At 45.3% G+C, this 24,766-nt stretch overlaps 1 protein-coding gene across 1 annotated transcript in view; it reads left to right on the top strand.

Moving 5' to 3' along the window:
- DSCAM (DS cell adhesion molecule) overlaps positions 1-5,642 on the top strand; it is an 818,243-nt gene extending 812,601 nt beyond the window's left edge. Inside the window, exon 33 of the mRNA XM_046001392.1 lies at positions 4,744-5,642. Within this exon, the coding sequence (XP_045857348.1) occupies positions 4,744-5,096 (353 nt within the window). The 3' untranslated portion in view covers positions 5,097-5,642. The remainder of the gene's footprint in view (positions 1-4,743) is intronic.
- The last annotated feature ends 19,124 nt before the right edge of the window (positions 5,643-24,766 follow it).

Raw genomic sequence — 24,766 nt, 5'->3', positions numbered from 1 at the left:
GGGGCGGGCAGTGGCGTCCTATGCTTTGTAGGATGTTGGACAGCATCCCTAGCCTGTGTCCAGGAAAAACCAGTGGCAGCCACACCCCAGCTGTGATATCCAAATAGTCTTCAGACACGGCCACACACCTCATGGGGGCAGAGTCCCTCTTTGCTGAGAACCACTGATCTCAACTTTAGACATTTCCTTCCCGAGTGTGTGCACACTGAATGGCAGGAAGCACCGTCTGAGAATAGATTCGTGGAACGCACATCCATTATAGATTTTCTGAATGGATGCATTCTCGCTCTTTTTCAATATTGATTTTTGCCATCCTTCTTCCAAAGCTAAAGTGCATTCAGGCTTTGTGTGTGCCTCTGACACTACCGAGAAAGTTCAGGAGCTTTGGGTGTCCAGATAGGAAGGTTTCGGAGGAGTGAGGCTGGTTTACTGTGAGTTTTCATGCAGTGGGGCCATCCGTGGCTTGAAATGTCCCTCGGGGAGGATGGCAAGCTTTGAGCGCCTACCTGCTGGTGGATGCGGGACCGTCAGGGCGTCTGGGGGTGAGGAGTTGTGAAGGCCGCCGTGAGCAAGGTAGTTAGAGACAGAGGGAGAAATCGATGCCGCTTGTTTCATGTGAACTTTCGGAGACACTAGTGGTACCCAAGGTCCACGGCCCCTCAGCTCAGCCTCTCAGAGCCCCTTCTCCCCGAGGGTATGTCGGCCCCTGCGGCTGTGCCCTCACCCCACGTCTCTGACTCAAGGGCCGTGGGCCTCAGGAGCAGAGAACAGAGGGGTGACTGTTCATGACACACAAGTGCATGAATAAGCATCACAAAAACCAGTGGGTGGAGTGTGCCCCAGAGGCTCATTTGGGGCTCCTAGCCCCCATCACTGCCTTTGCACTCATGCTGGGTTTGGGAAAGTAGCTAATGGGTTTAGCTAACTAGGAAAGCGCTAGAAGTGTAGGCAGTTAGGTAAGTAGGGCAGAAGGAAAACGTGGAAGGAGGCATTGGGGTTCCCAGTAGTCAGAATGTGAGACTAGGTCTTCCTGCCACCTGTCCCTTTCTCCTGGGTACCTCATCCTCTCCTTGTGGTGTCTGCTCCTCCCCACCGGGTTCTCCTCCCCTCTGTCCTCATGACATACACACACTCACACACATACATAAACACACACACATACATGCACACGCAAACACATGAACACACAACAGATGGCACACGTGTGCACACACATGCACACGGAGACGCCTACGCATAAACACATTTACATGTGCATACGCACAAATATACACGCACATACACAGAAACACATATGCATTGTACACACATAGACACACAAACACATACACACATGAACAGATGGGCATACGCATGTGTAGACACAAATGCACACACACGTACACACATGCACACACTCCACTTTCCTTGACATGGTGCCCCGGCATCTGCGTTACACACCACTGCCAGTTCCTTCCCCCTCCTGCCTGCACTGTCTCTCTCACATCTTCCTTCTACCTTTGTTTCATGGAGGAGAGTGTCGGCATAAGGAAAACAAGACAACAAGGAGAGAGAGAGAGGAAGGGGAGAGGTAAGGCTGAGGAAAGCAGAGAGGAGGAACTCAGATAATAAATGATTCAATCCTTGCTGAAAGTAGAGGTGAACTCCACTGTAGTTGGTTTTCCAGAACATGCACTAAGGTCAGGGTTTGGCTCTGCCTGTGTTTGTGGCAGTAGCGGGTCAACACACAGGATGCCGAGGGCTGTGTGTGCCTGGTAGAGGTGATTGTTGAGTTCAAGGCAAAAAAAGATCTTGGAACGTCTCCTAGGTCACTGCTGCTTTCACAAGTATGGGACACCTCCAGAGGGTCCTGGCAGATTAGCTTTAGGGCATGTAGCCCCACAGAGATGGAGAGGGTTCAGCAGCCATGGGTGGGTCGCCTGGGGGTGGCTGGACAGTGAGGAACCAAGACACCTGCTCCCTGTGGGTTCAGATGCCTTTGAAGAGGCTTCTGCTCCCTCCTGAAGGAGACTTCAGGGAAGCCACCTCCAACCTAGTCCTCAAGGGGTCTTTGGGGGTCAGCTGGACAGGTGTCTGCTTCCTCAGGGAGTAGAGGATCTAGGGGAAGGGGTACTGCCTTGGCTTCTGTAGGGAAGAAGTGCAGGTGACTGATCGGAGCACAGGGTGGGGACCCCATAAACCACAACTCTGTGGGCTGCAGTTACTGGTCTCTCAAGAGAAATCCTCTCCTTTCCTGTGACTGACATAAGTGGACACAGTTCCCATACAGTAGAAGCGTTCAAAGAGGTCCCAAGTGAAGTTCTCCCAGCCAAGAAGAAAGGACATCTACGTGAGTGTCCCATAGCTGGCGTAACAAAGGGCCAAAAACTGGGTGATTCCAAACAACACGGGTTTAAGGGCAGAATTCCAGAATCCAGAGTCAGCGGGGCCATGCTCCCTCCATCCCTTCCTTGCCCCCTCCAGCTCCTGGGGGCTCCAGGTACTCCTTGCCTTGTGGCTACATCTCTCCATCCTCTCCCTCCATCTTCACATGGTTTTCCCCTCTTCTCTGTCTCTAGTCTCCTTCTTTCTTTCCTTATAAGGACACCTGCCACTGGATTTAGGCCCACCTGGAGTCCTGATGATATCATTTCCAGATCCTTCATTTAATTATATCTACAAAGACTTTCTCCTACAAAGGTCACACTCACAGATTCTGAGGATTGGGACATGGACCTATCTTTTGGAAGTGGTGGGCACTAATCAATCCACTGAAGACAGAAACCAAGGTAGAAACCCCTGGCCAGTCTCCAGGCCCTAACTTCAGACCTTCTGAGAAGGGACATGTCTGGCAGAAAACCATTCACATGCATTACCTAATTAGATCTGCACCACAACTCTATGTGGTAGATTCTATTATTCCCATTTTCTGAGCGAGGAGACTGAGCCCAGATTAAATGCAGGCAATACCTCCCAGACCTCTACTCCTAATCCGCACCATTAGAATCCTTGTTTAGTTTCTCCCATGGAAACAGGCAGATGGAGGGTGGAGGCTGAGAAAAGCAGATGTGCCAACATCCAGACGGTTGCCACGGTTTCCATTCCTCTTCTCTGGATCTCAGATCTGTAGGCACCTGAAGAACATGGAAGGTGCATGGATGATTAGAGATCCCAGTTTCCCAAGTCGTCCTTGGACCAGCACATGGGTTGGGATTTTAATGGATATAAAATGCCTTTAATAAACAAATCTCATGACAGATTACTCTGGTGCTTTCTCCCACATAAGTGCATGAATTATTAAGAGAACCCATTTGCAGCGTTCACACTGTTGAAAGGGCTAATTAGAGCATCGTGCAACTCAGTAAAGCTTTGCTTGAAAACCTGGATCACTCAGAGATAGTGGATATTCAGAGATTGTCGGCAGACCTGCCGTCAAGTTAGCAAACACAAGTAACCCTCGTATGTGAAGATGTGGGCACCGTAGTGTTCCCATTATTAAGGATTTCTAATTCTCACCCACCTTTTTCAGCTACCCCAGCCCTCCTGGTCACTAGTGTGAAAGCCCCTGCAGACGGAGGGCAGCTCTCGTGGGCTTTGTCTGTAATTTCAAACACATTTGTTCCACCTAATCTAGGACCTGAGCATCCTGCAAACCAGCTGGGACCAACAGCCGATTGTTTTTCCAGAGCTTAATAAGCCCTGTTCATTCAGTAGGGAGTAGCTGGGACAGAGACTCATTCCCAAATCTGTTACAACACATTGCAAATATGTCAAGTGTTCAGGATTCAGTTGGGTCTCAGAAACAGCACGAGGCCCTCTTGACCTACATTTTTAAATAACCCTTGAGGTAAATGAATTCCACATTTTCTCAAGTATGTGAACAAAATGATAAAAGTCATCGTCATGGAAGTAAATCAAAGAGTAAATTAATGTCATTTGCTCATTAAACTCTTAAGAATGAAAGACAGGTCATTGCTTTTAGGAAATTGGATATATACAAATCCACACCTCCTTCCCGTCACCCTCACACCATCCTCCATCTGGAAGCTACGATCCTTGGGCCCCTTTATGCCTCACCATTACATCCCCCGACATTCCGTGGATGTCCTCTGAGCTCAGGCCGCAGCCATGCCTGTGCATCCTCCCACCTAGTGGACAGCCCACCCCCAGCCTGTTTTCTATCTAGAGCTCCCCACGCAGTGTGCTATGAAGGAGTTACAAGTGAGCCGAAGAAGTGAGCCCCACCAGCCCTGGATAGCCGGGAGGAGCCCCCTGCATTCACCCAGCTTGCTGCCACCAAACACGCCTTGTCTGCATGTGGGAAAGACGGAAGCAGGGGCCTAGCCAGTGAGCGTTACCCTTTCCTTGGCATCCCTGCCTCTCTCCTTGAGCCCTGTGCTCTGCCAAGCACTTCTAATCACATACAGGGTCCAGCCCATCACACTTTATACCTGGGATGCACTGTTGCCTTTGACGTACGTTTTTCTTTCCATTGTGAGGTTTTGAAGGATCTTGTTACCTCTCTTTCTCTGGCTGAAGTATGACACTTAAGATTCTCAGTTAACGTGCCATAGGAAAGCCGGCTTGCCCTATGCCTGGTGGGATGACGGGAGATGAGGACGATCCCACCTGCCTCTGTGGCGAGCTCTGACAAGGGGTCTTGCAAACACGGCCCGGTACGGTGACATCCCCAGCTCAGACACCCGAGGGGCACTCGGCCCCTGCTTAGCAAAAGCCAACTAACCGTTCTGTGTTTCTTTGCAGGTGACCTCATACATTTGCCTCCATACCTTAGAATGGACTTTTTGTTAAACCGAAGCGGTGCAGGCACGAGCAGGGACCTGAGTTTGGGGCAGGCGTGCTTGGAACCTCAGAAAAGTCGGACCCTGAAGCGCCCCACGGTCCTTGAGCCCATCCCCATGGAGGCCTCCTCTTCCACGTCCTCCACAAGAGAGGGACAGCAGTGGCAGCAGGGGGCTGTGGCCACATTACCTCAGCGAGAGGGAGCAGAGCTGGGACAGGCGGCTAAGATGAGCAGCTCCCAGGAATCGCTGCTCGACTCTCGGGGCCATTTGAAAGGAAACAATCCCTACGCAAAATCCTACACCCTGGTATAACAAACAGCATGACTGGACAGCGGCTGTAAATACAATTTAAAAAATTCAATCAAAGCTACCTTTTTTTTACGGAATTCCAATATTTATAATTAAAGAAAATCGCCAAAATATATTAAAAAAAAAGAGAAAATACTGAAACCACAGACAGTGCAAAGACTCTCCTGATTTTTTTCTGTCTGAGTGTGAGCTCCATCTGCCTGGGCGTCTGAATTTTTGGGAAAGAAGTCCAGTTTTATGATCTTCACAGTTTATTGCATTTTTACTGATTTTCTACAAAGTGCATGGGGGACTGATTAAACCTTCTGACTGGAAGTTCTATCACACAAGATTTAAGAACGAAAACGGGGGGGAAATTACCCTCTTTGTGAATTTAAAAGGAACATTGATTTGGGGGCAGGGGAAGACTTTAGTCATGTTTGCACACCTTTCTTTCCCATTAGAAACTGGGTCCTCAATTTGACCTCCTTCTGTTGTGAATTAGGATGAGTGCCGTCAGTGAAGGGGTGGGGGGAATCAATTTGATTTTCTTTTCTGTTTATTTTTTAATTTAATGAGACACTCTTTGCATTTTGTCTAAGCGAAATAAAAAAGAAAAGGTGGTCTGCCTTTATTTCGATGTCTACCTCTCTTGTGTCCTACTGATTGCTGGGTCCTCCTCCCTCTTGATGCTTGTGTTTGCAAACACCAGAGCTGAACCCAGAGTCCAATTCAATAAACCAGAGAGGTACCAACATTCCAGCCTCCTCAGGGATGGCTGGGAAGAGCACAAACGACGCAGCTGGTCCCAACCATAATCAGGGACCGGCCAGGTACTCTAAGCCTCCCAGATGTTCTGCTCCTTCCTTGCCTCTCCGCAGCATCTCTTTCCCTAGCTAGACCAGGGGTCAGCAAACCATAGTCCGGGGGCCAAATCCCGCCCCCTGCTGCTTTTATAAATAGCATTTTATTGGAACACAGCCACGTACACCATTGGCGTTTTGTCTATGGCTATTCTGTGCCACAATGGCACAGTTGAATAGTTACAACAGAAATGGTACGGCCTGCAAAGCAGAAAATATTTACCATCTGGTCCAATACAGAAAAAGTTTGCAGATCCCTACTCTAGAGTCCCATAGTTAACACCAGCTTGCTGGAGAAAGAAAGAGAGGACCAGGGAATTCCATGCACCTTACCCTCCAGGACCTGTCCTGTCACCACCTCGACCAGTATCTAAGTTTGCAATAGACCATCTTGGTATATGTTGTCTCTGGTTCACTCTGTACCCAGAGGAAAACAAGCCAATAGTAAGTTATGTTCCTCTGAAATCTAACTTTTTCTTCTTCTTCCTCCAAGTTTAAATTACTTACCACATGGCCCACCCTAACAGGGAACTTACTCTTAATTACTCTGAACTGCATTCTTCATCCCGTGACCCTTACACAGTGTGCTTAGCAAAGATCACCTCTCCTCCCATGGTACCCACACCCCATCCCAGACTTCCTCAGGTCTCTATGACAGAAGTTTGGCACGGACCAGAAAAATGCCCATGGCAGCTCAGTTGCCCAGGTAACAGACTACACAAGTACCTTCCTCTCCTAATATTCTCTGCAGGCTCCCATCTAAGCCACCAACATAGATGGGTGCCAGTTATACCATCTGGAGCATGTTCAGAAATGTATTTCCTGTTCTCCTCTCCTCCCTTCCTCCTCCCCCTCCCTCTTTTCCATCACTGCTTCCTTCCATTTATTTTCCAGGCAGGTACATTTGCCTACATAGATACGTGACACAGAGCACCTGCGGAGCAGGTCCAGGACTCAGCCAAGACCACCTGCCGATGTGAACATAGACGACTCTATGCTTGTGCAGTGTGTGTGTGTGTGTGTGTGTGTGTGTTTCTTGCTATGGTTTCAGGATTCGATCCATGTCACAGACACTCACAGACTGTTTTTGTATGCAAAAGAAATTAAGTGCTACTTTCTGGGAGAAAATTAAAACTATCTTTCATCAGTTTAAAACTTCTATATTCCCCAAACTTAGAAGTTTAGCATTTTTTCTTTTTCTCTCAAGCTGTGCAAAAATAAAAATTCTGCATCATACCTGCTTCTGTAATGGATTACTTTCAATAATCCTGCCTTGATGATGTTCATTAAAATGAGTTCAAAACGCAAGCTTTGTATCAAAAAGTACAGTTGCCTACCTCTCAGGAAGTGGTCCACTCCTGATGGCCATAAAGCTCTATAGATCCATAAATTAAAAGGGCCACTGTGTAGTAAAACAACAATTATTGGGTGATAATAATTAATTTTCCTCTGGACCTCTACTTGTCTCTAACCTGATTTATAACGTCTTTGAGAGGTCATCTTGTTATCTTAGGGTATCTTAGAGCCCTGGAACTCTGATAAGTTCTTCATCCTTTGCCAATAACTAGAGGGTCAATGAACAATAGATATTGGGTGATGGAGAATAGCTATCGAGTCAATGCATGATAGCTCTTGGTTAAGGGAGAATAGGTTTAGAGTCAATGGACAACAGCTAGAGGGTCAATGAGCTGGGTTTCCTCTAAGGCATCCATCCAGCTGACAGTCTGAAAAATGGCTATTTTCCTGAAGTGAGCAAGGCCTTCTCATAATCCTTTGGCAGAAAACCATACAGCCCTCACTGCACATTCATCTACAGGAACTCCAGTGCTTCCATTTGGCTCACATGTCTGCTTGCTCACTTTCTTGCATCCATATCTGCCATGACCACCCACAAGGAGAAGGGGGTGGAGAAGTGGAGGTAGGGAAAGATGGAGGAATGAAATGATACAAAGATTATCACAAGTGAGAATGGGTAAGCTCTCATCCCATTGTCTCCGTGTCTTTGCCACAAAGAATCTTGATGGTACTTCAAGATACAGAAAACATACTGTTCTTAAAATAAGCAAGAGATCACACTCAGTTAAGGTTCCTTTGGTATGGGACCTTGATTCTGCCTAAGCCAAAAGGTTCATGTGATTTTTTTTTTAATTTATTTTCAGTGTTCCAAGATTCATTGTTTATGCACCACACCCAGTGCTCCATGCAATAGTTGCCCTCCGTAATACCCACCACCAGGCTCACCCAACCCCTCACCCCTCTCCCCTCCAAAACCCTTAGTTTGTTTCTCAGAGTCCACAGTCTCTCATGGTTCTTCTCCCCCTCCAATTTCCCCCAACTTCCTTCTCCTTTCCATCTCCCAATGTCCTCCATGTTATTCCTTATGCTCCACAAGTAAGTGAAACCATATGATAAATTGACTCTCTCTGCTTGACTTACTTCACTCAGCATAATTTCTTCCAGTCCCGTCCATGTTGATACAACATTTGGGTATTCATCCTTTCTGGTGGAGGCATGGTACTCCATAGTATATATGGACCACATCTTCCTTATCCATTCATCCGTTGAAGGCCATCTTGGTTCTTTCCACAGTTTGGCGATCATGGCCATTGCTGCTATGAACATTGGGGTACAGATGGCCCTTCTTTTCACTACATCTGTATCTTTGGGGTAAATACCCAGTAGTGCAATTGCAGGGTCACAGGTAAGCTCTATTTTTAATTTCTTGAGGAATCTCCACACTGTTCTCCAAAGTGGCTGCACCAACTTTCATTCCCACCAACAGTGTAAGAGGGTTCCCCTTTCTCCACATCCTCTCCAACACTTATTGTTTCCTGTCTTGTTAATTTTGGCCATTCTAACTGGTGTAAGGTGGTATCTCAATGTGGTTTTTAAATCAATGGCTGCGGCCTAGTTGTGAACACCAAATCTATTTCTAGCCAAGGTGGATGGCTTGCAGGGACTAGTACTGGAAATCCAAGGCCTGGTTGATTAGACTTGTCATGTACCCTGGAAAGTTCAGTGGGAGCTGATGATATGTCCCTGTTCAAAAGCCTTCTTCAGTTGCCTAAAGAATGTGTCCTGGAGGGTATCACCCATTCTCTGAAGTTCACTAGGGAAGATTAAGTATCAACAATTTAATATCCAGGGGTTCTGTGCTCCATGTTATTCTTCACCCATTGGCTCAAGGTGACCTGTCAGACAGCACAGCCAGAGGAATGAAGCTGGAGTGAAGGAAAAGTTTTCTTCAGCTCCTAGAAATGAAGCTGTTGTGGTCTTAACAAGGGCATAACTCAAGAAATCTTCAGGTTTAGGCAGAACTCTGTCTGTTTGCTCTTATATGCTGTTTATTTGAGCTTTATGATGGTAGAGCTCTTGAGCTCTCAGCAGGAATAACTGAGCTTGCCAAGCCAGGGTTAGGGTGAAGGTGAATGGTAACTAAGGACAGGGTCCTGGCTGAGTCCCTCTCCCCTCTGCAAATTGGTACTGAAGACTGGAAGGACCTTAGTGTTAGCTGGGTCACTCAAGCATCACTAGGCATGTGAGTGGGGAATAACTATTGAGAAACAATCCGTCGTGAGTCCCTTGCATTCGTGCGTGTCTTCTGAGAGGAGGCATTAATAGATTCTGTTCTATATTTTCAAGGAATAGCTACCTAACAAATAGCTTTGGAAGATAGACTGATGTCTCCCTGCCGGGCAAAACGCAGATGTGTTTTCTGACCAAGATAATAAAAACAATGTCTCCCTCCAAGGCAAAATTTGACAGGTTTGCCAGCAACCCCCTTTTTTTTTTTTTAAAGATTCATTTATTTAACAGATAGAGACCACAAGCAGGCAGAGAGGCAGGCAGAAAGAGAGAGAGAGAGAGAGAGGAGGAAGCAGGCTCCCCGCCAAGCAGAGAGCCCGACGTGGGGCTCAATCCAAGGACCCCGGGATCATGACCTGAGCTGAAGGCAGAGGCTTTAACCCGCTGAGCCACCCAGGCGCCCCACAACCCCTTTTTAAGTTTGGAGTTTCCTAGGCATTAGACACAGGCATCCACACCCTCCAGGTCCCCCGTCTATCTACATGACCTCAAGCAGGTTCCCTTGTGTTCTCCCGTCTTCACTCCAATTCCGTCTTCTCAGTGAAGCCTTCTCTGAACACCCTGTTCCCTACCACATCTAGCCCCTTCCCAGCAGCAGCATTCCTGCTCCCACATCTTCTGTAGCTCTCAGTCTATCCACTTCTCCTCTTCTGACTTACTATGTAATTTACTTATTTATAATGATTATTTTTCACCCTTTATCTTCTCTGACAAGAAAGTCAGCTACACAAGGACAGAGTTCCATTTTTCTCATTGTGTCCTCCATTCATAAGTCAGCACTTGATCCATAAGAGGCATCCTATAAATGTTTGTTGAAATAAAAAATGTGTTTGGTGTTTCTTAACTTCATGGTTCATAAGCGGCGACACAAACCTATTGTGTGTACAGAGTCTACCTAGCTCCTGTGCATCACCCCGTGGGCCTTGAGGGCACAAGGGAACTGATGGGAGTGTGGCAGTCATGTCAATCACTGTGCTGCAAGTAATACCACAACTGAGTCTCTGACTTAGGAGACTCGTGTCCTCTTCAAGCGCCCATGGAACTGTGGCAGACCAACCAATTAGCTTTGGACTATGGTGCAAATCAGACCTTCTACAGATCCTGACAAGGGTGAAATAGATGTGGGGAACACTAGCACCCCTCCACTCTCTAGCGGGACTCTGCAGCTTTGACTTCTGGGTGTAATCTACTGACAGACCTTTTGCAACTTGATGGGAATGTTGTTGTTACTGTTTTGCTTTTCTCAATCTCTCACTTTCAGAAAGGGGGAAAGGCTGGGAAAAAGTGACTTTGAGCCCATGGCAAGGAATGTCTCTTTCATCTCCCAAGACAAACTTGGCAAAGCTGGAAAGCTCTTTGTGTTCCAGAAACTTCAAGCCAACTGTAAGAAGAAAAGGCAATGTTTATTGTCACTGGCTTTGTGCCTCCCCAGAGAGGGTTGTGTTCTACTTCAAAGAAATAACCCTTCTACGGAGAGAAAAACAACTGAGATATACATTCATGTGTGTAATGAAGGGAAGGTACTCAGAAATGTCCTTGAGACAGTGGGGCTCAGGGTCAAACTACCACAGAGGGGTTACGGTGACCAGCTGGATATCACAGCTGCAGGGCAGGGGGCAACATTTCCAACCATGCTGTGTGTGGGCACAAAATTATGTTCTCAAAGAGTTAATTCAGTGTTTGCCTTAACCTGTCATTCTCTGAGGTTCCCCTAAGGGCTGAATGCCTCAGAAAAGAGGCATTTTCCCACTCCACGCAGAAATATTTGGCAATCTGTTAAGAAGCTGCTTCCAGTTTCTAGGTCCAAATTTTTTTTAATTTTTTTAAATTTCTTTTCAGTGTTGCAGAATTCATTGTTTATGTACCACACATATTGCTCCATGCAATACGTGCCCTCCATAATACCCACCACCAGGGAGGGGAGTGGGAGGTTGGGTGAGCCTGGTGGTGGGTATTATGGAGGGCAGGTCTAAAATTTTAAGTGTCTTACAAAGGTTCAAATTCTAAGATGGAGCAATAATGGTGCCAGCATGCTTGTCTAGCCCTCAGCCTTAGGTATGTGGAACAAAAAGACCTTTGACCTGAGCAAAAGCACAATCTTCCATGAAATCACTGTGCCCACACTCATTAACACACAAATGAAACATGTCCCACCCACCACGTCAGCAACCCTCCAACATCTATGTTCCCATCAAGGTGGGAAGTTGCTCCATCATTGACCAGGAAGGTATCCTGACGACAGTCGAAAGAGATGTACTTTCCACCTGAAGAGCAAAGCATGAGCCTAGTAGAGTCGCACTGTTAGCCCAACGCTACCTATTTTTCTGACTGCTTGGCCACGTGACAAGAGAGCTTGCCTGCAAAACCCTCAGGTTGTTTTTCAGAGTCCATAGTCTCTTATGGTTCGCCTCCCCTCCCCAATGTCCATAGCCCGCTCAGGGGTGGGAGGTTGGGGGAACAGGTGGTGGGTGATGGGGAGGGCACGTTTTGCATGGAGCACTGGGTGTTGTGCAAAAAGAATGAATACTGTTACGCTGAAAAAAAAAATAAATAAAATAAAACATTAAAAAAAAAAAAAGAGAGCTTGCCTGCTTTGTTGAAACTTCCACTTATCTTCTTTCATGATCTTCAGCATAGTAGACCTTGGTGAAGATATTCAGCCCAATCATGTAGCAAGAATTAACCTTCAACCATTGAAGAGATGATAATTTCATTAAGAGTAGTTAAGAGTCCTTTGTATCAAACCAAGCATAATGAAGATGCTTGCAACAAGGGTTATCATAGCAAGCGGTAAGGGGACATTCTAGTGCCTACAGAGCCAACTGGAAACCCTCCAGCTTCCATTCTTGTCAAAGACTATTCTCAAGATGTCTTTGTCTGTTTGCCTCCCGATGTGCCCATTCTGCTGAACATGAAAAATGTTGTGTGTTTAATGATGTTGGGCCATAGGAAGATTTGGGGCTGGCAAGGCACATGGTATAATAGCAAGAACACTGCAGAGAGGCTCGGCTCTAGCACCAACAAGCCCGGGAATTCACCGTGGTATCTCTTGCTTGGCCATCTGGTTTGGACATCTGCAAACAGACCTGATGGGATCTGCTCTCCAAGGCCCTTCCAGCTCAACGAGGGGATGATCCTTCGTGGTGTCAGTCTCATTGGGTAAATATCCGAGTTCCTTGGAAGTCTGTGTGAGAGGCGAGGACTGCACTACATTCTTTTTTTTTTTTTTTTTTAATTCCTCCCCCCAGCCCAGGCATCAGCCAAAACTGGTAAATGTTTTTAAATGATGGTTAGGAAGTGAATGTAGGTGTGCAGATGTTTTGTAGAATGCAAAAAGGATGCTCTAAATATGCCTAAGCATGGGGTATAAGAGAGATTTTAACCTTTTTAATAAACTTTTAAATTCAGCCAATTACTGTGTGTGTGCTCTTTATCCTGAGGGAGGGGAGTGTAAGGAAACCTGGCTGCTTGGCCACATGCCGAGAGAACATGCCTATTTCACTGAAACTTTCACTTTTGAAGGTTTCGGGTAATAGAGACTTCACTGCCTGTTGCATAAAATCTCACATATGGGTATTGGAGAGATTGACCTCCCCTCAGTCCCTTTGAAATAAAACCCTGTATTTAGCCTACCTAAATAGGCTCTATCCAAACATTACATTCAGCAGATTTCTAAGTTTATCCCGGTAACCCTTGTGATAATCACAGGAAACTGATTTTTGTTGTTGTTGCCACTATTGGTAGCAAGGCTGGTGTCTGTCCTTGGTGGGTGTAGCTCACATGTGCCAGGAAATCACACTCCCCATTCTTGGAAGTGTAAACCACTGTTCTGCAGCTGAAGCTCCTAGGAGGCCAGCACTGCTGATGCCATCCTAGTTCCACCTGGTCAGACTGAACTGTCAAGACTTTCTCCAAACCACCATCCCATCTCCTGCCCTCACTTTCAGCAGACAGCAACCAAGAAAACATCCCCCTTTTTCTGCATACCCCCCCAAACTCTTCTGAGCCTACACCCTTTCTTATTCTTGCCTTCTCAGGGCAGTAGAAAAGTGGTCCCTTCTTACCCACAGCTCCTCTGTCCATCCGTAATCTGGAACTCAACTCCTCCCACCTTTATAAGACCCACACTTCCCTGTCCACTCCTATCTTCTCTCAAACTCACATGTAAAGATATCCAGCTCTTTCACATCAAGAAAAAAATAATCTCTCCTTCCACCCTCCACTCACTGTGGACACTGTCCTGTCCCCACTCTCCTTCACAAAGAAACATCTTGAAGAAGTGTACACCGTGGTCACATGCCCTCACCACCTTTCTCCCATCTACTCTTTCCCCTGAAGTGGACCTCCTAAAAGACACAGAGAAGTTCCTTGTGGTCTGATCCCATGACCCCCTCAGTTTGCTCTTCTGCCGCACTGGGGAAATTGTCTTCTTCCTGGTTTCTGATTCTTCTGCTCTTTGGGATAATTCTTTTCAATTTTATTGATAATATTCTCATTCTTCAAAGCTCCTTTCAAATGTGTATATTCCCAGGTGTCCTCCCTCACTCTTGTGCATTTCTTTCTCACGCTGGACAATTTTAGTGTCCCAGCTGCAATCATAGCTTTAATTATTATCTGCATTCTGCTGATTTCTAATTTATATCCCCAGCTTGAATTTCTGCCCTGAGCTATCAGTCCACATCCAACAGCCTCTTGGACATCTCCATTTGAATGTCCCATGCAAAGCTCAAATTCAGATGAAGAACACTGACGACTGTGTTTGATCTCACTGCTCCTGGCTCCCCTCTACCTGAGTCCCCATCCCAGTGATGGCTTGACCATCCAATCCAGGACTCTCCTTCATCTCCACAGTCACTAACCATGTCTCTTATCCTCTCACTCTTGTCCCCATGCTTCTTAATCTCTCCACAACTGCTCTGGCTCAAGTCCTTCTTCACATGGATTATTGCAAAGACTCCCTGGAATAGGTCTTAGTACCTCCAATATTATACACTTTCCAACCTCATTCTCTACACCAGTGCTATACTAGTCTTCTTGCCATGCAATTCTCATTGAATAATTTATTGCTTAATAATTTTCATTATTTTCTATTGCCTTAATTAAACTATACAAGCTGTTCAGTATGACATATAAGACCATTCATAATCTGGTTCTCATCTAGTGCATTCTGTCTAAACTAGACTACTCTTTCATCCCTATCAACACCCCTTTATCCTCCATCATCCTTTCCACATGGACACACACTCAATGCTTCTGTCAGTTTCTTCAATATTTGTATCTGGTCTCTCATCCTCGTGACTTTACATATGCCTGTCCCTCCACCTGGAATATCATATCCCCTATCCCACTTGTCTGAATAATCCTCACTCATCTTTCTGAGTTCAGCTCAGAGGTCACTTCCTGGGGCATGGTTGTCCTTCTCCCTTCTCACATCCTTAAACCCAAGAAGGAGACTTAGGCTCAGGGACCCTGGAATTGCAGGGTAAGTTATGACACCTACTGTTCTGAATTACGACAGTTTGGTTAGGATCTGCCACTGCTAGCCATGAACTGTAGGTCTGTGGAAGACATTGTCTGCACTTCATCCAGAACTCCTCACATCTCTTTTACTCGATTCCTCTGTGCCCAACATCTGGCTTTCAAGTGTCTGTCCATGTGACTCTTCTTGGAAGAACCCCCTTTGGCTGCTGGAGTCACTTTTTACATACAAGTAAATAGAGCAGGAGGAGCCGAGGAGTTTATGTCCCCCGGATGAAGGGGGTGACTGGCAGTGACTGGCAGGCACAGGATGTGGAATCCAAGATGCCTTGCCTATGAGCAGGGCAACCACCCTGTTGACCTGTACCTTACTCCAGTTCTCCCTGAGACACAAGTCTAAGCCCAGGACTTTGAAGTTATCTCCTGTTTGACATCTTCCTTATTCTTCTGGCTTGGAGAAAGCAGCAATCATGATCAAGATTCACATATATCATTTTACATTTTCTCCCCCACTGTCAAGGACCACACATCAGAGAGCTCATGGAGTAACAGATGTACCATGATGGGGATCCCGTATAGCAAAATGTTGTCTAGAACAAAGAGACCACTTAGGGCAAAGAAAGTGTGACATTAGGCACACGATGATGGGTCTACTCCCCCTATTATGTCTATAATAATAGAGCACAATAAGGGCACCTTGAGGATATAGTCAAGATCCTAGAATGGAGACAACACCCCATGAAGTTGGGGTACTGTGGTCCCCCAGGATGCAGCAGTTATCTTAAACCAACAGCCGTTGTAAGGTACTAAGTCCCCATGGTAGAGTACATGGATCCAGAAACCAAACTTTGAAAGCAAGAGTGACAATAACCAACCTTCACCTACAACAAGTCACAAGGCAATTTGCGATTTCATCCCCACAATTTTAAGTTCTATAGGTCTAGAGGCCCACTTACCAGAGGAAAACTGTTTCCAGCAGGAGACACAGTGAAAGTCACATTAAACTAAAAGCTGCAGCTGCTACCCAGTCATTTTGGGGTCTCTCCAACAGCATATCAGCAGGCAAATAAAGGTATCATCATCCCGGCAGGAGTTCTTGACCTTGATTACCATGAGGAAGTAGGGTTTCCACATCCTGGGTGCAGAAAGTAATTTATTTACCATGCAGTTGATTCACTGGGGTATCTCTGGACACTCTCATGCCCATTTTTAAGTGTGCATGTAAAGTTACAACAACAATGACCATCATAGGCATAGTCATCTCTCAGGGATGAGGTCATGGTGACTTCACTAAACAAGCCACCAGGCCAGCAGAAGTAATTACCAATGGTGAAGGTTATCCAGAATAGGTGCCAGCAGAAAGAGAGCACGAACATCAGATACTGCTTTGGGACCAACTAGAGCACCAGGGGCTATATTTGTCCCACTAACTCTCCTCTTATATGACTTTCCACAGAGATTGAACTCAACCCCAATCTTGAAGAAGCCATGACAAGTTGGAGGGAATATAATGTAAGAAGGAAGTAAATCTAGACAGAATATGGGCTGGACTGTATGAACCTGTTGGTTGCCCCACTCAGATCCTTCAAATATCTTCTTAGTCCTTCCAAGTGCCCACACACTAGTTTTGGTGGGCTGCTCTCCGAGAGGCAGCCCCTACAATGGCCATCAGTGCACTGCTCTTGAGCTACTGGGATTACCTTTCCTACAAGCACAGAGCCAGCATGCCCGGGAGTTAACACCCCTGGAGAGAGCTTACCCAGTGACTAATGAGCACAGGAGGATGGGAGCTCAGCTCCCTTGCTTCTCTACGGAGCAAAATCCAAACTGCCATTTATGCTTCAGAACATGAGACCAGCCTACAGCTGGGACTTTGTCAGATAGCAGCACATCTTGCTTCTTCTCTCTTCCAAACTCCCTCCCCCACTCCTGTTTTGTTTTCCCCTGGTAGCGTTGTAACCTTGCCATAAATTATTTGCATATAAAATCACATCTCAAGTTCTATTTCTAGGGATGCATAACTAATGCCAGGTCTCCCATTTTGCTCTATTCCTGTACCTATCCTAGTGCCTGGTATGTATTAGATGTTCAATAAACATTGGGCAATAAAGACATAATTGAATAAGTAGCATCAAAGTGTTAATATCTTTTCTCTTACTATTTTCATTAGGGAATATTATTATTATGATTTTTCCTAGAAGAAAAATCTGATTTATTTCTGACCTCCGTATATGATGTGAGTAAATCTTGGCCAAAAGTAAGGGACAAAGCATAAGACCAAATACTCTTAGTTTTATTTTTTCTTTTCTTTTTTTTAGTTGAATAAATTTTACAAGTAACATTGTGTAAATTTAAGGTGTACAGCATGTGATACATTTTTTGGGGTTTTTTTTTTGTTTTTTGTTTTTGTTTTATTAAATTTATTTTTTTCAGCGTAACAGTATTCATTGTTTTTGCACAACACCCAGTGCTCCATGCAATACGTGCCCTCCCTATTACCCACCACCTGGTTCCCCCAACCTCCCACCCCTGTCCCTTCAAAACCCTCAGGTTGTTTTTCAGAGTCCATAGTCTCTTATGGTTTGCCTCCCCTTCCAATTTTTTTTTTTACATATAATGTATTTTTATCCCCAGGGGTATAGGTCTGTGAATCGCCAGGTTTACACACTTCACAGCACTCATGATAGCACATACCCTCCCCATGTGATACATTTATATATTGTATATTTGATACTTCACATTGCCATTGTAATGATAGTTGTCACATTATATAATATAATACTACATTACTGTTACTGCCTATATTCAATATATTGTGCGTTAGTTCTCTATGGCTTATTGAGTATCTGTTATAAGTTTGCACTCTTAAAGGCCATCAGTCCCAACCCTTCACCTTCCATCCCCTAGTAGCCATCATATTCACTCTCTGTTTGAATTGTAAAATGCTCCTCTGCATTCTTGATGTGACAGAAGCCAGCTTTGGTGAGGCTGCTCCCAAGCTGACCTATTAGCCTGGGGAAGGCAAAGGAAAACAACATGAGAGACCACTGGCATTGTCTCCAGTAAAAAGTGAGGTGGAAGCTTGTTCTAGGTTAACCTTCCCTCCAAGGCCTTCTTACCATGAGGAACTGGCTGGACACTATTAGAGCAGGGACTCTGCAAAGGACTTTTACGTCTGGATTGACAGGCTTGGGAAATAAGTAAATCTGTCAGGGCTTTGAAGTCAAGAAGGGAAAGTCATTGGTTTCTTCAGCAGGGTTGGACTCAGCCAGGAAGCATCCAATTTTATCTTTTGTCTTTTATCTTTGACCACAGAATCCTTTCCAGGTTTATAACCTAATGTGGATTAACATTTGGACCAGCAGTGAAAGTTTTCAAAGATAGAAGATGAGATATTTATAGGTCTTGAAATACATGTAGAACCTTTAAAACCGTTTCCAGAAATCTGATTTTGGTTTTCTTTTAAGGCTTTTTTTGTGATACCCCACTTTGTGGCTGATTCATCCTCCCAGATCCCTGCTAAGAGGAGCCCAATGTTGCTAACACACAGGGTGAGAGATTGTTGACTTGAGTTGAGCACAATATTTTAAAAGAGGGCCAAAAAGAGATACCATTTCACTCAAAGTTCACATGAGCTAGTCTTTGGAACAAAAGTAATAAATAGAGGAGAATGCGCTTCATTAGAACCTGCCCCATTATACATATGGAAACCACTGAACCCTGAACCCACAACACACCAGGGTCTTTTCATCAAGCTATTCATCTTGAGACTTAATGAAATAGCTCAAAGAAGTCTTACTTCTCTTTAGGTCATTTCAAAGACTTTTGTACTGACTTGCCCACGTACACTAACCCTGCTAGAATCTTAAAATACAGTGGTTAAGAGTATGAGATCTACAGTCAGATTACTGGATTCGATTCTGGGCTCTACCATGGATAATCTTTTAACTTTTGTGTTTCAATTTTATTATATGTAAAGTATGAGAAATAATACTAACTTCTTTCAGGGATGTTGTGAATAAGGAATGAGATGATGCATGTAAAAGGCTCAGAACAACTGTTTGGCCCATATAGATTATTAATAAATGTTAACAACTGTGGTTAACGATGCCTTTGACCCAATTACTTAAGACCGTGCATGGTGAGTAACACCTATCAATGGAAAATGTCCCCAAAAGGCATCCCACTCACTTACAAACACTGTTTCAACATTTGGGGTGAGAAGGGTCATTTTGTTATATTTGTATACATAAGCATAAGGCAAACAGCCCCAGGAGCTTTGGATTGGGTGAATGTCCATGGTACTGAAATCAATTCCTAGCCCAAGAGCATATATGTAAGTGTGCTTAATCATGTTTAAATGCTTAATTAAGCAGTGCCTTTTTTATTTTATATCATGTCTTCTGGAGATGTGAGCCAGTTTGGCTCATAAAACTAATTATATTAACGTATATTACAGGAGGAGGAGGGGAAGGACTGCGGAAGGGAAGGGGAGGGAGATAAAGAGGAGCTAATTAAAGCCACTTCTTAAAGCATTTATGGGTTAAACTTCAAAAGAAACTGTTCCACTACCACTATAAAAGAAGCATGCTTAGAATTGTGAAATAGTCATTAATGTCATGCAGCTACATGTTCTCATGTATTTCTTATTTATTAGACTTACTAAAAGTAGCAAAAACAAGTTCTTGTTTCTCAAATGTTATATCTTTTTTTAATAGCCAAATTACACTGAGTAACACTTGACTAAACACAGAAAAGCATCCATTTGGACCCTGGCGGCATACGAAACGGTCACAGCACACCCACTTGGAGCTGCTCCTTCCTCCAGCCGTCCTTCAACAGTGAGGGAGGATTTACATGGCTTCCATGTAAAGCTCCGTAGAGAGTTTCTCTGAGCACTGTAACCTTTAACAGAACTTTACAAAATTGACAAGACTTCACTGAAAACCGTTGAATTCATACGCTGGAACGAAAGCTGTAGGCAGACAATCGTGCATATGTAGCGAGTTTGAAGATCTGCACCCAGTCATAGACAGATGCCAGATGACCCCTGACCCCTGCCTTCTGATATTTATGCCTTGAGCAATCCCCTTCCTTTGAGTGTGGGCAGCACTTGGAACTTCTTTCTAGGAACAGGATGAGGCAAAGGTGACCGTGTGTCATTCTTGTGATGACATCTCATAAGACTTCACCTTTCTAGACACCTTGCTTTCAATTGGGTGTAGGTGTCATGCTGTGAACCACCCAGGGGGAGGACTTTGGAGAAGGAGACCAGAGGGAGCCCCTGCAAGCTCGGGCAACTTCCAGCCAGCAGCCAGTCTTGCACCTACAAGGAAACGCATTCTGCCAATAACCTGAACAAATTTGGAAACTGCTTCTTCTCCCTAGAGGGCATTCTCATGAGACCTCAGTCTCTGTCAACCCCTTCACAGTAGCCTGGAGAGACCCTGAAGATGAGAACCCAGCTACATCCCACCCTAAACCCTCACTGACAGGAACTGTGAGACCATGACCATACATTGTCCTCAGCTGCTAAGCTACACGGGAATAAATAACTAGTACACACATTAAGAAGCCTCAAAAGAAAATTTTAAAAAATAAGAAAAAAGAATTAGGGAAGAAATAATACAGCTCAAGGGGGGAAAAAAAGAAGCCTCAGATGTATACAGATGTAACTATCCTGCTCCGGTGGTTAAGAGCACCGTGGTGGCTCAGGTGATTAAGCATTTGCTTTCAACTCAGGTCCTGGTCTGAGGGTCCTGGGATCGAACCCCACGTTGGGCTCCCTGTTCCGCAGAGACCCTGCTTCCCCCTCGCCTCCTGTCCCTCCCCCATGCTTATGAACTCTCTCTCCCTCAAATAAAGAAAATCTTTTTTAAAAATTAAAACTTAATCCAAGAAAATTGGTCACTTCCATTTTATGACTCAGCCTGCTGGGGTTAAGTGGTTATCCAAGTGATGGATTCCTTCCTTCCCCTTTTTTGTGTCTTTGTGGCAAACTAAGTTCTGGAGGAGGTATGTTCTGGGGAATTGTCACATGGTTCCAGGCAGGCTGCCTGGGATGAGGGTTGGCCTCCAGCCCCTGCTACAACCTGAGTTTCAGTGAAGCTGTCCCTCATGACCTGTTGGTATTCTATGTTGACAGCCAGTGAGCGCTAAGGTCCGTGGTTCCTTCCATGGCCACTGTGTTCCCTTGTTCTGACTTAGCAGGTGCTCTGGTCCTTCTGGGGCCCTGGTCCTCCCTAGGTTGTGCAGAACCTTGAGGCTGCCTTGGAATCTGTCTGGCTAAATGCTTCTGTCATCTACTTCGGTGTCTGCTTAGGTCGTGCTAAGAGACTTGCATATTTCCAGATTATGTTCATTGAGCTCCTCAAACTTCTGGGGCATGATTCTTGCCTCTTTAGAGTTTAAAATTGCCTCTGGGAGTCTTCTCAGACACCTACTAACAGCTCTGTTCTAACCTCCCTGCCTCCTAAGCACATTGTTTGTTGAATCCTTATTTCCCTTTGCAAGTAGCTGAAAAGCAGCCATTGCATTACATTCTGTGTCTTCTCCAGAAATCTGGCTTATTTTATTCTCTGTACTCGGCCCTCCAAGTTTTCTTGCCAAAACTTACAAATCCTTTTGTTTTTCAACCAAGTCCAACTCTTACACATCAAAATTCAGTTGGCTTTTAGATCGTTATTTTACAGGGAATTTCAAGAACCAGTTTTGGAACTCCAAGTCAAGAATTTGGCCTTTGTTCTAGACAGTATCATCTCTCTCTTCCCTTGAGATCTGAGAGATAGAAAGCTGCGTGAACACTTTTGGAAAGATAAGAGGAACAGAGGGGGCACTATCAAGAAAACTGTATGTCACATACAGCCATGTATAAGAGTGCAGTGTGCGGATTACGCCCCCCCCCAAAAAAATATATGTTGAAGTCCTAACCTTAAATGTGACCTTATTTCAAAATAGACTCAAATTAAAATGAAGTCCTAATCCACCCAGGTGAGCCCTACTGCAACACGATTGGTGTCCCTAGACACTCACACATAGGGAAACTACTGTGTGATCCTGGAGAAAGAGATTGGGTGATGCATTTATAAGCCAAACAACACCAAGGATTACCAGCATCAAGAGCAAACAATAGATTCTCCCCAGAGCCTTCAGGGAGCTTAACCCTACCAACACCATGAGAGACTATGGACTCTGAAAAACAATCTGAGGGTTTTGAAGAGGCAAGGTGTGGGACGTTGGGGGAGCCAGGTGGTGGGTATTATGGAGGGCACCTATGGCATGGAACACTGGGTGTGGTGCATAAACAATGAATTCTGTTACGCTGAAAAGAAATTAAAAAAAAAAAAAAACCTTGATTTCAGACTTCTGGCCTCCAGAACTTTGAGAGAATGCATTTCTGCTGATGTAATCCAGCCTAGCGATATAACTTATTAGGACTGGCCAGGGACACCAATGCAGACAGCTAGACAGGGACTGGTCAGACCCTGCAGTGACAGCTCTCCACCTCTCGTCTCCACCACCAGACTCCAAATTCCTTGAACGTATCAGTTATCAGGCTTCAGATACAAGTCAGTGAATATGCAACATATCCTGATTCAAGTGAGAAAAAGATTTTGTTGGCTCAAGCTGAAATTGCAGAATGCATCTGATCAGTTTCAGGAGCAGCTGGGTCCAGGTGCTCAGACACTGTTACTTCACCTTCCAGCTCTGTCTGTTTTTTGTCTTGTCCCTCAACCTTCAAAGCTCAGCCTTTCTACTTAGGCTATGGGTCCTACGTAGACAAAAGGTCCACCCTTTTGTCCATCCTTTGCTATTCTTTTCCAGTAATTATCCTTTCTTTCTCTGTCCAGCTAATCAATCAACCACATAACCAATTTTAATCCTGAAAACTCATTTGGTATAAGACAGTGCTACATGGTGATTAGGAACCAGTCTCCCTGACAACCACTAGCTCTCTCTGTGTTCTTGGATGAGTAACCAAACTCTCTGTGCCTCATTTGTAAAATGAAGATAAGAAAAGTAATTACCTCACAGTGTTGCTTTGAGAATTAAGTTGAAAGACATTTGGTACATACAACTGAGGGAATTAATATACACTAAATGTTGTGAGTAGGGCCTGACAATCGGGAAGCACCCTGTATGTGTCCCTACTTATTGAATTCACTGTCTATCATGCAAAGTACTTTTAAATTAATAGTAAAACTTTTCAGGGGCACCTGACTTGCTCAGTGGGTTAGAGCCTCTGCCTTTGACTCAGGTCATGATCTCAGGGTCCTGGGATCAAGCCCCACGTCAGGCTTTCTGCTCAGCAGGGAGCCTGCTTCCTCCTCTCTCTCTCTGCCTGTCTCTCTGCCTGCTTGTGATCTATATCTGTCAAATAAATAAATAAAATCTTTAAAAAAAAACTTTTCAAAGCAAGTCTGTGTCTGGCTACCTTCTTGCTGTGTCCTCTTACTCCTTTCCTCAATGAGTGGACACAGGTGAGGGGGTAGAGAGCCTCTGGATTCCCTCCTATAAAGGTGCTAACCCCACCATGAGGCTCCACACTCATGACCTCATCCAAACCTAATTATCTCCCTGAACTCCATCTCCAAATATCATCATATTGGGAGTTAGTGCTTTGACATGTGAATGGGGGAGACACAGACATTTAGTCCATAATTCTAGGCTCTGCACCTCTCTTGTCCTCCATCTGGGACTTTGGGGTGTGCTGTGTGCCCCCATCTCCCACTGCCCCCATGGCCTTCTCCAATTGGAACTAGAGGTTGTCATTGCTCCAAAGCAAAGTCATCAAGCCAGTTGGGAAGAAAGAAGAAAAATGCCAAGTTCTAATATCTGAGGGTTTTTTTTTAAGAGCTATAGCCCCAGGAAAAAATGAAATGATTTTAAAATTACTTGCTTTTCCTAAGAGGGAAAAGTGCTCTTTAAACCAGAAGAGAGACAGGGAAAGGAAAATAATTAGATGTGCACAAGGTCTCTGAGAAGGAGCCATGAACCTACCCCAGGACCAGCCCCAAGGGGAGGGGAAGGGTCCCAGAGCCATATTGGCTCTGATATGGTGGGGACTGGAGGGTTGAGGAGATATGGGAGCCCATCTGCATGGAATGCTGAGTCCAAGGGCACAAGATAGGTTCACAGAGTCCCCACCCCTAATAGATTGGAGAGGAATCAAATGAGGTGCCAGGCAGGGTCAGAGAAGGGGTTTCTGTCCTGAGGATAGGGGCATGGGCCAGCCAGAACTGAGGAGCACCAATGGGACATGTGTGTTGCACAGTCTGGTGTCTCCAGATGCCAAGTGAGACCCGTCTCCTCCCCTGCCACGATGCCGTCATGTTGGTCCTTAGAATGAATTTGCCCCCACCTCTAAAAAGAAGGGGAGTGGGCAAGGAGCCTGAATAGTCACTGTCGTGACTGGGAATGAGGGAGATTTTACTGCTGCTACTTGCCAAAAACGGCCTCTGGGGAGATGAGGTAAGTTACATGGCCCAGGCCGTGACCGTGCAGTTCTGGAAATCGGTCCCTGCAAAGCAGTAGGTTTTGTGTCTGATGCCAGTGCTTCAGGCCCACGAGGAAAGCAGTGGGAAAGGAAGGGTTGGTATCAGATGGGAGAGAGCAAGGTCCCATGGAACCCACAGGCTAGAACCAGAAGCCATGAGAACAGATGGGAACCTGTGTGGCTCTCTGTTTTGAACACGGCCTCTTTACCTCACTGGTGAGGGAAGGACTATGACCACAGGGTTACGGGAGGATCAGACACAGAGCACCTGA

This window comes from Meles meles, chromosome 4 (genome assembly GCF_922984935.1).
Source record: "Meles meles chromosome 4, mMelMel3.1 paternal haplotype, whole genome shotgun sequence".
Taxonomy (NCBI): Eukaryota; Metazoa; Chordata; class Mammalia; order Carnivora; family Mustelidae; genus Meles; species Meles meles.
Note: the sequence above shows the minus strand (reverse complement) of the source record. Positions and strands in the feature narration are given on the sequence as shown.